This window comes from Ischnura elegans, assembly GCF_921293095.1.
Source record: "Ischnura elegans chromosome 13 unlocalized genomic scaffold, ioIscEleg1.1 SUPER_13_unloc_4, whole genome shotgun sequence".
NCBI lineage: Eukaryota > Metazoa > Arthropoda > Insecta > Odonata > Coenagrionidae > Ischnura > Ischnura elegans.
The window spans coordinates 3,800,614-3,815,127 of record NW_025791660.1 but is presented as its reverse complement, the minus strand read 5'-3'; the positions used below and the strand labels follow the sequence as shown (position 1 = coordinate 3,815,127).

Genomic DNA, 14,514 nt, shown 5'->3' with positions numbered 1-14,514 from the left:
GATGGAATGATAACTCGAATGCCACTGTTGACAGCAATACATGTTCTGTGCTTACATTGGGCAAAAGGGAAACGTTTCGGCAGACAAAAATACTATTCCACTGCCTCGAGTTATTGGGGAGTGTAGTAAATAGATAAAAGGTCTGTACATAAATGATAATGCAAATTCAAAATACCACATTAAAATTCGTAGGGAAAGGAGGTCCTAGTTTATAAACTCATGATTGGTAGGAAATGCAATGTAGTCACAACAACTGCGGGTTGAGCTGGGTAATTATTACTTTTACTCTTAAAATGGATTCATATCTTAAGCATAACAAAATGTAAAAAATTTAATAATATCTACCTTTGATTAGCGATTATACTTAAATTTTTTAAGGATAAGGTGGGTTATGGAGCACAGCACTAAAAAGCATGGCAAATACGAGGTGAACATCAGGAGGTCCTTCTGCACTTTCTTACAAAATTTGTCATCATTGAATCTGATACACCTTACGGGATACACTCATTTCAAACCAAAACAAGTCACTGAAACTTTGAGCATTAGAAAATTTATTTTATCTGTGTGGAGCATGAAATGCAATATTGGATAAAGGTCCATAACAGTTTGCAGCAAAAATAAAAAACTGGTTTAATCATATCACATTCAATGAAATGCTATTTCTACAAATGTGCCTTGAATGGCATCGTACAGAATATAGTGTGATACCACATAAGTAATTTAATTATAGAAACAATATGCATACATTTACAACTACATGATAATCCATTTGATTATTGTAAAAATAAATACATTACTTCCTCATAGTATCATGACATTTTTAAAAAGAAAAATAAATGTGATGAAAAATAATGCAAAATAAATGAGAACAAGCAATACCTTAAGTGAGGATATCTTGCAATTCCTCTTAAGAGATAAGCCAACTGAGAAAAATTCAAAAGAGAATTATTCAGATATGCATTGTTTTTCTCATAGATATGCATTCATTATCCTAGATTATCAATTACAAGTAATAATCATAAAGCAATTTACATGTAAATTATTTACCATCAGATATGATTATAAAATATTTTTTTAAATCCACATATAATGAAACTACTGCAGATTAGTTAACGAAATAAATATATTATATTTATATCTAATGGAACATATTTACAAAATCTGGATGGTTAATCTTGCCTTACCAAGTAGAGTGGTGTAGCACAGGTAGAATTATCAATTCAGAAATACCTTAGAAAAAATCAATCGTTGTAAATGGATTTTCTTTTGGAAAAAACTACACATCATAACAACCACATTTCTGTTGTCACCAGGTAGCAGAGAGACAATAAAATAACACCAAATTATATAATTACTGACACGAATGAGCAACAAATACTAATGCAAAAAATAGAAAAAGTAAAATTGTGAAACATAAAAAGTAATAAAAAAAACCAAACCCATTTACCAAATGGAGATTGGACCAAAAAAGAGCCATTTTAAAAAATATGCCCTAGATATACGATGAAACTCAAAGAAAGGAGGCCTCACAAAGCCATGAAATAGGAATAGCTATATTTCTTATAAAGAGAACTGGTAACATGTTTAACCATTATATTCACTTATATCCTTGAAAACCAAGCAGCAATCCTGAGGATTACGAGATATTTACTGTTTGCTTAAAAATAAGCAAATGCACATTTCCAGTCAACTGAATACTATACAAAGGATATGTGAATGTTGGAAATATATACGTGAACGAATGATTGCAATGATCTTCTCTAACGTCAGTGAAAGTTTGAAAAAGAACAGCAAGAATATAAATGGACTAAGGTCACAAACATGTAGGAAAATAAATTCAAGAACCTAATTACTTAATTACGACATTTCATAAATGCCTTCCAAATAGTAAAAATGAAAAAAACCATCTTAAATATTGTATGTCAAATATGACAAGATTTTAAATTGATATTCTACATCACATTTTAATTGTATAGCATATCTTTGAAATTAATAATCTTTGACGAATATAGTGTTTTTTTCCTACTACACAATGTTATGCCTACATCATTATAATTGCAAACTACAGGGAAATGTCTCACAAGTGAATGAGGCCAAACAAGGTCAGAGCAATGAACCAAAACAAACTAATGTTTATCAAAGGGCTACACAAACATGAGTACATCCGGCAAAATATGATTATAAATCTGGAAAGAGCTGTATATGTTCCAAATAGATTTATGTGCACAATGGCTTTCAGATAAATTGTAGCATTACATTGGTAAGCTAAAATGGTCCATTCCTTCCATTTACTAACAGCGCGTGTGCGATGCAATATGATATATTATCAAAAATTCAAATATCCCAAAGGCATGACTAGGAAAAGACTGATTAAATTATGTGTCCAGAAGATTAAAACATCAAGCATCTCAAAATGTGATTACCTACCATATGAAAAAGTGCCATGTAGCAAACATGAAATCAACATAAATGTCTGAGTATAATCATAAAATAGGTGTTACGATTGCACTAAATACACAAGTAATGCAGTTAACCCAATAAAAAACTGAGAGGCTTAAAGAAAATAAATGATTGTGAACGGGATGTTCATCTTCAGGACTGACTCCATCAAAATCTCCTATATACATCAGGCAAAATTCATCTCTGAAACAGAAAATATAAATTAATGGATTAAAAAGTAGTGCAATCACAAACAAATTACAATGTAAAAATTAGGTCAATATTCATAGTGAGATAAAATATTACTTCCATTTACAAGAATGCAATGGCAGTATCCATAAGCAACAATTATTAAAAATCCTCGAACAAACCCATGTTCTACAAGAATCATTCATTTTATGAGTAAAAAATATTGGAAGACTTTCACTATTGTTTGGAATTCACATAAAAATCACTAGATTGATACATCATAGATTTGAATTTAGGGACTCTTCAATTTCCTTATATTATTTTATCTTTAATTTCGATATTTATCCATTAGATTAGAGTTTGTTAGTTTTGAAGCCACTTTCTTAAACTTATGACATATAAGATCTTAAAAACATGTTACCTTTTAACAAGAAATCTTCATCTTGGAATATTGAGAAGTAGAATGTTTGCCTACAATGAATTGCATTTAAATATTCTAATACTAAAAAACCCGACACTCATTAAATCAAACTATTCATAGAACACATGAGAGAATGAACTCCAATGTACCAGAAGTTTCATTTCACCTCTACATGCCAACCAATGTACCAGAAGCTTCATTTTACCTCTACATGCCAACCAATGAGTTGCCCACTTTTGGGAAATCATGGACAATTAAATTACGAACAATTATTTCAATTATTCAAAAGGATGTTTACATTTAGATTTATTAATTACCGATTTATTGGTTAAAACAGCTTCAAATAATGATTCCAATGTTTTAATGAAGACCATGATGTAAAGAAGAAACTGTTATAAATAGACATAGGACCCACCTTTGCACTGGCTAGAAGTGTTCTCATCACATTGTTAGAATAGAGATAGAAGAGGAGAGGGGCTCTCTGCTGCAAAATAGCTCTTCCTTCTGTGGATCCATATTCAGCGATAATCCAAGGGACAGCTGCCGCAAGCCAACATAACTTTGCATTCAGTGTCTTCCCATCCAATGCTAAATTTATATACCAATGTAATCCCTCTCCCCTCTTACTCCTCTCCTCCTCCTCTAGAGCCCTCATCCACTCACGCTCTCGTTCCACATCTCCCTTGCTATACGGCCTCCCCTCATTATCAAACACTAACTTCAGAGATAATTGTGAGAGGGCCCGAGCTAACATAGAACAAAAGAATTCCTCACTATCACCAGAACAATTCTTTGCACCCAAATATACAGTCTCACTCTCAAAATCACAAAATGATATCCAATTACTCCCATTCCCCTTAGTGCCATCCAATTGCACAAACTCCTCCTTCATCCTTTCAATGTTTATAGAATCTAAGTCTACAATCACCTTCACCCGATCATTCCCACTTAAAAACTTAATAATACACGCAGTGATTTCATCTCCATCATACAGTCTCTCATACAATCTACGCATTTCATCAACTCCACTTCCATACACTATCCTAGTCTTTCGCATCATGGCATCCACACACTCCTGCCTTGCTCTGGCCGGATCGGATGTAGGTTGACTTATAGATGCCTCCCCACCAAGCCCAACCTTGACGTGTCAAATCCTTCGCTGTTGACGTAACGGATTCTTCTAGACAACGCAACAGTGCATCGCGTCCACTAACTTGATCCTTGAGTTCCTCCAGCGATAAGCTCAGCTGTCGCACAAGAGATTTCATCTCTCGCCTCAATGAATCAACGGAGGACTTGAGAGATGCAGTATCACATTCTGGGCTAGCCACGGGTGTCACATGATCAGTGGTCCTACTCGAAGATGCTTCGAGACGACGCATAATAACTTGGTCTCTCCTGTGAACCAATGTCACCAAATTCAGCACTTTTGAGCGTTCTACATCCTCAGGGAACTGCCGCACCATCTCCTCAGCCGAAGACAATGCATTCTGTTGACTGTCATCTGTAATGTCTGTGTCGGCCCCTCTCACCAGTAACTCCTGCACCCAATCAGCCCTACCTAGTCCCACACCAACATGCAAGAGTGTTCTTTGCCGTGGATAACGAACATCGACATCTTCCAACATCTCCAGCAGCTCTTTATGCTGGAGTAATGAACCATTCACCAATCCAGCAAGAAGCCTCTCCTCAACAAATTGCTCAGCGCCGCTAGTAGAAATGTTCCTTGCCATTATTTCGAAAGAATGAAATAATTATTTAAGAGTATGTTAGATTCATAATACAGGGAGTGGCCAATGGGAACCAGGCGTGGTAGCGTTGGTCAGCGAGGAGTAACACACGATCTCAGTGTTGCTACGAAAGGATGAAACGTTGACTGCAAAGAAACAGAATGAATATCAAATTATTACCTTGAAATTTGTCAATAACAGTGTGCAAACATAACAACTAAAGCACAATCTTGTATCAGATGATGACTCTGTGAGCCGAAACGGGTCATACGCATTGAATTGTTGTGGAAAAGTGCTGCCCTCTTGTATTCAAACAAAAAAATTTTCCTGAGTAACAACTTAATAGCGGATGCCGGCATGGATTGAAATGCATTAAAAAATTATAAATATTTGCATTGTTACTTTCTGAACGGCAAGTAAAGTGTAATTTCTCTTTTGTCAAATCAAGCTAAGTCCAGGTTTTCCTCACTTCCTTATCTCCTCTAAGAAATGCAAATTATCTTAGTTCTCTATTGCCTTCCCCATACACACCATCACTTATATTATGTAACATTACTTAACCACGGGATTACCGAATTGACTGCGTAACCTTGAAATATGTTGAAAATGGACATTAGCCCCTTTTAAAAGATTCCATCTGACATGCATAATTGGTGATCCTCTTATCTCCATCCATCCATCATTCACACTTTACGCTGAAGTGAAGACGTTACTAGGATGGAAGCATTTACGAAAGGGCGATGAGATTCAGGACAAAGCCAAAATTGATGGAAGTCATTAGCGGAAACATCCTATGAAGAAGGTATAGCAAATCGTGTCCGCAGACACGACCAATTCCTCAATCACCGAGGCGATTATGTCTAAAGAACACCACAAGTGCGCTCAATATTTAGCAAAGGAATAATTTATAATAAATCACTTGGTCATCTGTTCATAACACATCGGAAGTTGAAGAAAAACAGCCCTACTACACTATTGAATTTTATGAGCTGTGATATTTCCACCTTTCACAGAACTTGATCTTACGAAATTGTTATTCTTCATAAACTTATATCCGGTTATTGAGAAGCAGAACCCTGTCAAAATCCATTTCTTAGCAAAGGATTTCCTAAATATTCCAAGGCAGGGCACCCCGGGTAAGGAGATAAAAGATAAGATCTTGAGCCCCAGCTGAGGGCCCAAATCACCCCACACCACCCCTGCTTATCTTCCTTACGAACTCCTCCCGTCCACTTCATATCTCCCCCTGACTCTTCAGTAAAAAAAGAATATATCCTATTCAGATTTATAAGGCGGCCTCATATTGTATTTATTATACTGGAGCTAAAATTTACTATCTTTCACTCATTAAACGTTGAATATTTCTACTTGAAAATTAGAAAAAGCAATTCTGTTTCCTATTAAAGAATAAAATTTCCTTAGTTGCCCCCTGATTCTTAAAAAAAGACAAAATTTATAATATGGTTATCATTGCGTTTGTTTTGGTTTGATTTTCAATCATAAAATATCGTTAATATTAAAGAGAATATTTTGGTACAATAATTTTTGTATGTTGATCATAATACTAATTATAGGAAGACACTGGCATTCACAGATAGGATATTAATGTAACTGTGATTTAAATGAATGCATAGCAAGCACTCTCTCTCCAAAGACATTTTCCTATCCCCTACAAAATAAACTCAAAGCCTCTGGAAGCATCCCTTACGCACAGAAGGCCACAAAAATTATTTAAAGGGACATGCAGAGGTGGAAACGATTGTAAGAACATATTTAGACACATCATCCCATCCACAAAGTAAAACTTCAAAGAAAAGAAGATATATGAAATAGAATGTATTAAAGTTTTATAATAGTCGCTAGTCATAATAAGTGAAATATTACAAGTTATTAAACTGTAGATCACCCACATTTCTCCTTAGTAAGGTAATGGGTTTATAAAGTAAGAGGTATGCAGGGTTAGGCGATAGAAATGAGCCCCAAGTTCCTTGTTTTACTTTGTGGAACCACTATCTTCCAAATAAAGTTTATTCTAATAATATTCGACAATAACCACTAATATTCAATGACCTTGGTTGCCTCTAGTCACAATTGGAACAATCTCCTCCATATCATAATCCAGCTAGCCTGCCCTTGTTCATTCCGCCATTTTGACTTCGCTCTTCACCGCTTCGGAAAGAAATTCTCGTAGCGAACGTATCGCCTGTCGACCTCTGCTCATGAGCACTTCCATCGAGAGCGCACTGTAGCGAATGTAGCGTTCTTTGGACCTCATGCCATGGTAAAGGAGATTTCTAAATAGTCTTATCCACTTTCAGAAATATACTCCTATCACCTCACCTTGAACAGTAGCTCACTGAGGATCGTATCTTTAACTTTAAAAGTCAGAGAATTGTTTTCAGGGTTTTTGGGATTGTGCTCATTGCATCCCAGCTAGCACATTACAAGCCATTGAGAAAAGATGAAAGGAAGAAATATGGAAGGCGTTTATCAAGTAAGGTTATTATGGTTTTTTTACGACCAGGCCGACAAACATCCAGAGCAATGACAAAATGGATGCCAAACTTTCAGCACTTCCGTAGATTATTCTATAGATTTAGAGGATTCAGTGAGGGATTTATGCAAAAGAATAATGTTTCCATTCTTGGCCCTTCTATAATATGAGTAGAAATAGCATCAAATGGCCATAATTTGAGAATCATTCATGTTTATTAACTGATGCAAAAGAAAAGGCGGACGGAAGAAAAACAGAATTTCACACGATTAGCGACGTAGAATAATACAAAAATGCCTTAAGGAATCTTTAAAATACATATTGTTTCAACGCATTACCAGGCAATAAATTAAAATTTATCAATATTTTATCGTGTGGGCCTTGAATAATTTCAGTCGTTCATGCATATAACAGCAAATGTTTTCTAGTTTATTGAATTTAAAACTGTTAACTACGACTATTATTTCAGTAGGTCTGTTTTGTTTTAGTTGTTGGGAAACTTTAGTTGTGTCTGCACCTCTTAAAAAAATTAAACAGTAAAATGGTGACTAATGTCTTTTCAGGACGTGCTTTCCTTTCTTTTACTTTTCTTGCCTATTTTCTCTGGCAATAATTGCAGAATATTTAAATAAGTTTTATGTATCAAGAATCAGTGAGACCGCATCTTGAACAATTTCCCCATTTTTACAGAAACAGATGTCCTTTCCTAAACATGTATTTAATAACTTGCTGTTTGAAAAATGAAATCTTAGATATTATCGATGGTAAGATGAGAGTATCTTCTAGATTTTAACACCATTTTAAACAAAAGCAGTGAATAATCAGTTCATAAGAACTGACTAATGCCGGCCTCTGATTGAGGAAGTTAAATAGCTATTAGGTACATATTATGTTGCGATTGGACTACGCCTCGTGGAATTAGTGAATTTCATTTAAATTAGATTTTCGTAACAGTGTTTTTTAGCTATGGAACAAGTACGGGAGAATATTTACTATCCATTCTTACCATACATTACGCTCAAACTCTGTTTGAAGAATGTATTACAAAATACTTGCACTTGATTGGCATGCTTCTTTAGAGTAAGGCATTCACACAGCCATGGATAATTCAAAGAAAAGCTTAGATTAAATGCGTTTGCAATTACTTACTCAATAGGTTAGGCAATCTGGTTGGAATGAGTATTCGCTCTTCCCTCGACTCCCCTATTCCCTATATAGAGAAGGCAATCCTGAAACGTAAAATAAATTACTTCTGTTACTGAAATGGGAAACTTATTATACTCGTACGAAGCAAACCTTTCCTTAATGCCTTTTTAAACTTACAGAATTTACAATCCCAAATGATGGACAAATACTTCTCAGATAACAGGTGTTCAAGAAAATATGGCAGATCAATTCGTAAGATGCAACTCGCATGAGATCTGCTCGTCTCATGACTTAGGAAATGCCCTTTACACCCACAGAGAACGGGCTCATCTAATATTTAGTGCCTCATAAAAAATGAAGGTGTAAGTATTGCCAATTTACGACATTGCTAGTCATCGCTTGTGCGAAAATAATTGCCATTTTCTCAACTGAACATTATGGATAAGAAAGATAGATATCTTTTTAACGTTATTTTTTTGGGTTGGTTACGATTTTTTTGCGAGATTACTGAGATATGGGATCACGAGATGAAGACGAAGGTAATGGATTTTGAGCTGCACAAAGGCTAGCCTCTTCCCCCATGGGTAATCCAGATAAGAAAGCTGACAAGCGTTGTGCTCACAATCAAATGGTGACGCGAACTATTGGCCCAAGAGCTGCAAACGATTCTTCATCAGAGCATCGATTTAAATACAAACATAAGCAAGTTTTATTAAACAACCGAATTTAAGAGTGATAACCTTTAAAGAGTACCGACCAAAAAAATTGCTGGTAAAAACATATGTTGATGTAGTTTTTTCTAGCATTATGATAAGATAATCCGTGCCGTGGTTGAGAGAAGGTCGCATTAGCCGTTTTCGGATGTTGGCGAGATGAACAAAGAACAATTGATTTTTCTACGCATAGCTTGATATATGAAGGTAATTTGAAGTTTATTGCGTCCTCTTGTAACTAATAAAAAAGTTAATTTTTGAGTATCTCATGTCCTTATTACACAAAAAATGAAGAATGCGATGATTATTGAAATTAAAAATAGAAATTTGAAAGTATTCACGATTAAAAAACGCAACGGTCTCTAAGACTGCATGCCAAATGTACATGAATTAAATTTTTGAAGGCCTGTATGCGTCAAAAATGCATCTGAAACAAAAGCCAAAAATAATCAGCTCATGAGAACTGACTAATGATGGCCTGTGATTAAGATGAGTGCCCACAAGCTACTTTTCCGCACTAACGTTGCAATAAGACTATTTCTCTGCGAATATAAAAATGAATATTTCGTTTAAATAGCGTTTCGGGATATCGCATTAAGTCTGTAAACCTTGGAAGTAGTATGTAATGCACGGTGGCATAAAACTTTCTATGGATATATCACAAGAAACATTTGCTAACCATTCTTATAAAAAATTATGTTCAAACTCTGTTGGTCGATTGTATTAGATGTAATCTTGCACTTGAAAGGCATTCTATATAAAAAGGCAATCACGCTATTATGCATGATTTCAAAAGAAACTTATATGGAATGCGTTTGCAAACACTTACCCAAAAGGTTAGGAAAATCTAGTTGAAATTTGTATTCACTCCTTCCTCGGCTCTCCTATTCCCAATGCAGAGAAGGTAATCCTGAAACGTAAAATAAATTACTTCTGTTACTGATATGAGAAAATTATTTCACTCTCATGAAGCAAACCTCTTCTTTCAATGCCCTTTTTAAACTTACAGAAATCTTAATCCAAAACGATGGACAAATACTTCTATGATAACAGGATTTGAACCACAAGATGGCGGATCAGTTCACCAGACGCAACACGAACGAGATATACTCATCCTTTGGCTCAGGAAGAGGCCTTTATACCCACAGACATCAGGCTTATCTAATCTTTAGTGCCTTATAAAATATGGCGGTGCAGGGATTGCCAATTCACGATAGTCCCAGTCAACGCTCGGGCGAAAATATTTGTGATTCTCTCGACTGAACTTAGTCGATAAGAAGGATGGATATCACTTCTAACAATATTTTCTTCGGATAAGTTATGATCTTTTGCTAGATTTTTGATGTATGGGATCACGAGATGAAGACAAAGGTAATGGATTTTGATCTGACCAATCAAGGGCAGTCGGAACTTCCCAATTAACTCCATAGAATGCGCGGCTTGGCAACTGAAAAATTGAAATCCGTCTTTGAAAATTGATGACGTACTTTTGCCAGCACACAGCGCTGTCACAGAAAAATGTATTCGCGTTGGATATTCTCCGCGTTTTGGCAGCAGTGCACAGGCGATTGTGCATTGGTTGTCGTTTATGGGAAGCTTAGGTGTGCTGGAAGCAGACATGCACGATTAGCTGAATTGGGAATGATGATTGCCATTAGTTTCATTATTCAATATTATTTTAAAGTTTTAAATATAATTAATTCGAATACTTTCTCAACATAAGACAAATGGTAAACTCTAAATTACATTCTAATCACAAAAGGACCTTGCATTACCATAACACACATCCGTCATCGGTATTACCAGCTGAACACAGCGTGAGAGCTCCTTGTTAGTAACTACGGTGTCTTAAATACCTATTTATATAATATAACTGTACCCTCATGATTGCTAAAGTTTAAGCTATTTGGGTATTTTGGCTGCGCATAGCTGTTTTAGCAATGACGATCACAAATAAATAATTCAGACACCATTCCACGTTACTCGTTTTCACTCACTGTACGTATTTTTCATGTAGTTAGACTTAGGAAATAAAATATAGCCATAATAATGCATAGGCAAGTGCCATCACTGATGATAAATGATTAACAACTCTATAATCGCCAAATTTAATTTTAACGCAATCAACAGCTGGGAAGAAAATCTTGAGGAATGATGTGGCGCGAAAATATAAAAACAACATTCCTATTGCGCGATTATCTAAATCATGAATCGACCTGTTCGATCGAAATGTCATTAATTCTCTCAGAAGAGTAAACTATTAAAATTCAAAAGAAATGTTATATTTAAAAACACTGGTAATTCAATGAATTGACCTTGAACTTGCTCAAAGATGGAGTTAGAATGTATATTTTATTGACTTCAAATAACGCATAACCAAATTAAAACACAATGCATAGCTCAGTGACCGGGGCCGGGCACATGTTGAGTTTTGTCTCAAATTCTACCCTACTCGTAAGACGGAAAAAGTTTTCCTCTCGTAGGCGCCGGCAGGAAAAAGCTATGGATGTTTTACTCAGTCGGTTTTAAATCGAATGACCATGGGAATGATTTGGCGAATGATCTTGCGAATGACCGTCATTCACCGTCTGAAACTGAAATTTTCTGCATTCAAATGATTATTCGAATGAAATTTAGAGCATGTTCAAATTTGCTTGAATGATTTCCATGAATGATATGAGCCTACAGAGTCCATCTTGCTACCGGTACCACCTTGGAATTTAATGATAATATATAATATGGTCTGATATGGTATGATTTTAATAATTACGGATACTTTAAAACATATAAAATTACCTAAGTCATAGCAACTTTTTTACCATAGCAAATGATATTTACCCTCTATTGTTTTGTTGTGGTCCCTTAAAATCTGAAGCTTTAACTGCGAAAATGACTAAATTTCCATCGAATATCTGTAATCACTAGATTAAAATAATTGAATAACTCAAGGCTGTAACTATCCAAGCAACTTAGCTTAAATATTTATTTCTGAAAATGGGAAATGATATGATCTTATGATGTTTACGCCATTCGATTCCAGGAATATATACATTGGGTGCTTTCCATTCATGCGACTCACGCGTCGACTTGTGTCAACTCGCGGTAACTGTTTATAACTCTCCTATTCCTGTGCGTTACCGTTTGTTGACTTGTGTCACAACAGTCAGCGACACACACAGAATGGAACACGAAAACCGCGACGCAGGTCGACTTGTGTCAACGTGTGTCAATGAATGGAAAGCACCCATTAAAGTCATTACAATGACAGGCAAGTGTCGAAGAGGAACCGAATGCCATTCATAGATGCCTTCTCCGCATTTCTAAGGTTTTGATAAGCACTCGGGGTCTCCTGTGACTGTTCGCTCGCCTCTCAGCCCTCCATTGTTTGCGGGAAGCCATGCGAGTCGATCGCTCTTTCCCTATAACCGTTGCCTTCTCTCGTCTTTTGTGGCCCTTTGATTTGTGTTTCCGATGCATTTGATGCGCTGCGACATCCTCATACTATAGCCATCGTGCTTTTAGTTAACAAAAACAAGAAATATTGATGTCGATCTTTAACATTTGCCCCTGTTGTACACCAGGCGGAGTACAAAATGAAACTTTTCCATCCGTACAGCCGAAGTGATTGCACAACAGAGAGCACTAAAATGGGGACAAGTGATGTAAGCTAATGTAAAGCAAACAGTTTTGCCTTTTATTGTAAGTGTGAGAAATAACGTAGGTGAATTTTTAAATTCTTTTCGTTGTTCAATATTCAAATGTTTTTTAAATTTATTATTGAGCAATATTTTTTCTCTTTCCTTACTAAATGCAACTCTTTTTTCCTTTTAGAGAATATTTTTTCTTCAAAATTCATTGCCAGTTGCAGCTAGAGTTGTTTCTTTCAAAGAATATATTAAATTGAAACTGAATAATGAGATAAATGAAAAAGTAAATACTTAAAATTTATTCTAAAAATAATATTGCCATACAATCTGATAGGTGAAAATAACTTAAGGGAGAATAACTCTTGTTCCAAGAAAAAGTACTTCATCTGAATAATTCAAAACTCAATATTTCTTGAATGTGTACGTGGCTAGAGACAAGATCGCAAAGAAATAAAATATCGTTTTTTGTCGTTTTCACCAAATGACTCAATTTGGCATCAATGTCATCTCTCTAATCCATTTCAATTTCTTTTCACATGCGGTGGCACGCAGAGGTAAGTGGTCAGGCACGCACAATTCCGTCTAGAGAAGGCGATCGCAAATTTCCAAGACAGATCGAAAGCGGTTCGAGTGGGAGATAAGAGGTGGACAGTAGGAGATTACAAATAAGATAAGCGATAAACACGATGGAGATAAGCAGAGCTACGGCGCATCCCTAAAGGATTGAATCTTGTGAAAGGGGGTCTCCAAGGCAGTGGCCTAGCAAGAAGGGAGGTCCGGGGGGTTCAGACACCTCCCCAAAATATGGGAACACAATTACTCGCCTCCATAAAAGAAAAGGAAATACTGAAGTAATTAATTTACAAAAAATTCCCCAGATATCTGATTTTGCTGTGAGTGGATTCCGAAATGGTGGATCATTATCCTTGTCATGTTTCCTTTCTCGGATTGCGTAAATGATATATTTAATGTAATGTTCATTATGTACAGAGATAAGGGAGACATTTATGGGTAGAGGGAAGTAACATATTATTTCATAATTACTTACATTTTAAGATGCCGAAAGCAATAATATCTTTACTCAATTGTTCTCATCCATTTAAAAAGAAAAAACTTTTACAAATATTCAAACTAAAATAAAAAAAGACTTGCAATCAACGAGGAGAAGTAAGATACCTTATTACAAAATATTTTAACCTTATTTTATTTTTCACACAATGTTTGACATCTATTTATTTAATTGGTTTTACCAGAAGAAATAGAAATATTTTCCTTGCTGTTATTTTTATTTTTACCAGTAATTGGCACTTATGTTGGGTAATTGCTTGGCTGGATGTCTAATTTTGGACAGACTCCAGGTATTTGTGATTCAATTCTTATGATAAATAATAAGTTCCGAGGGATTTTCATTCCCTATGATTTCATCATGGCAAAATTTATTTTGCATTTATCACAATGTACATTAGCTGCCAAACTCGAGATAATTACCATATTTGCATAAATTTGACAATAACGTAAGTGAAGTCTTTGTTCCACGTTATAATTTATTTTTTCCTATTTAAATGTTATGTACAATAGCTTTTACTTGATTTTTCCATAATATTCGAAACTCTTTCAAGTATTTCATTTGGCATTCACCGTAGTGAAAAAATGCCAAAGAGAGAACCCTCCCCTCACCAAGTCGCATGCCGTCGAGCTCAGAGAAACTGACCGGGCCAAAGGATATATATGCAAT

The 14,514-nt window shown here is 35.5% G+C and overlaps 2 protein-coding genes across 3 annotated transcripts in view; one reads left to right on the top strand and one right to left on the bottom strand.

Annotated features, from left to right (window-relative positions):
• LOC124173289 (zinc finger protein 182-like) overlaps positions 1–14,514 on the top strand; it is a 277,634-nt gene that overhangs the window by 64,336 nt on the left and 198,784 nt on the right. The window lies entirely within an intron of this gene.
• Positions 535–8,503, bottom strand: LOC124173052. Of its 2 annotated transcripts, XR_006868365.1 has the most exons (3): positions 8,423–8,503; positions 3,465–4,925; positions 535–2,643 (listed from the first exon to the last, which is right to left on the bottom strand). XR_006868365.1 is itself a non-coding variant. In XM_046552573.1 (2 exons), the coding sequence occupies exon 1, from the start codon at positions 4,780–4,782 to the stop codon at positions 4,093–4,095; it is 690 nt and encodes a 229-aa protein (XP_046408529.1). In that variant the 5' UTR covers positions 4,783–5,175; the 3' UTR covers positions 535–2,643; positions 3,465–4,092. The 2 variants fall into 2 exon arrangements, 1 of the variants encoding a protein (XP_046408529.1); XM_046552573.1 differs by lacking the exon at positions 8,423–8,503 and having other exon boundaries at positions 3,465–5,175.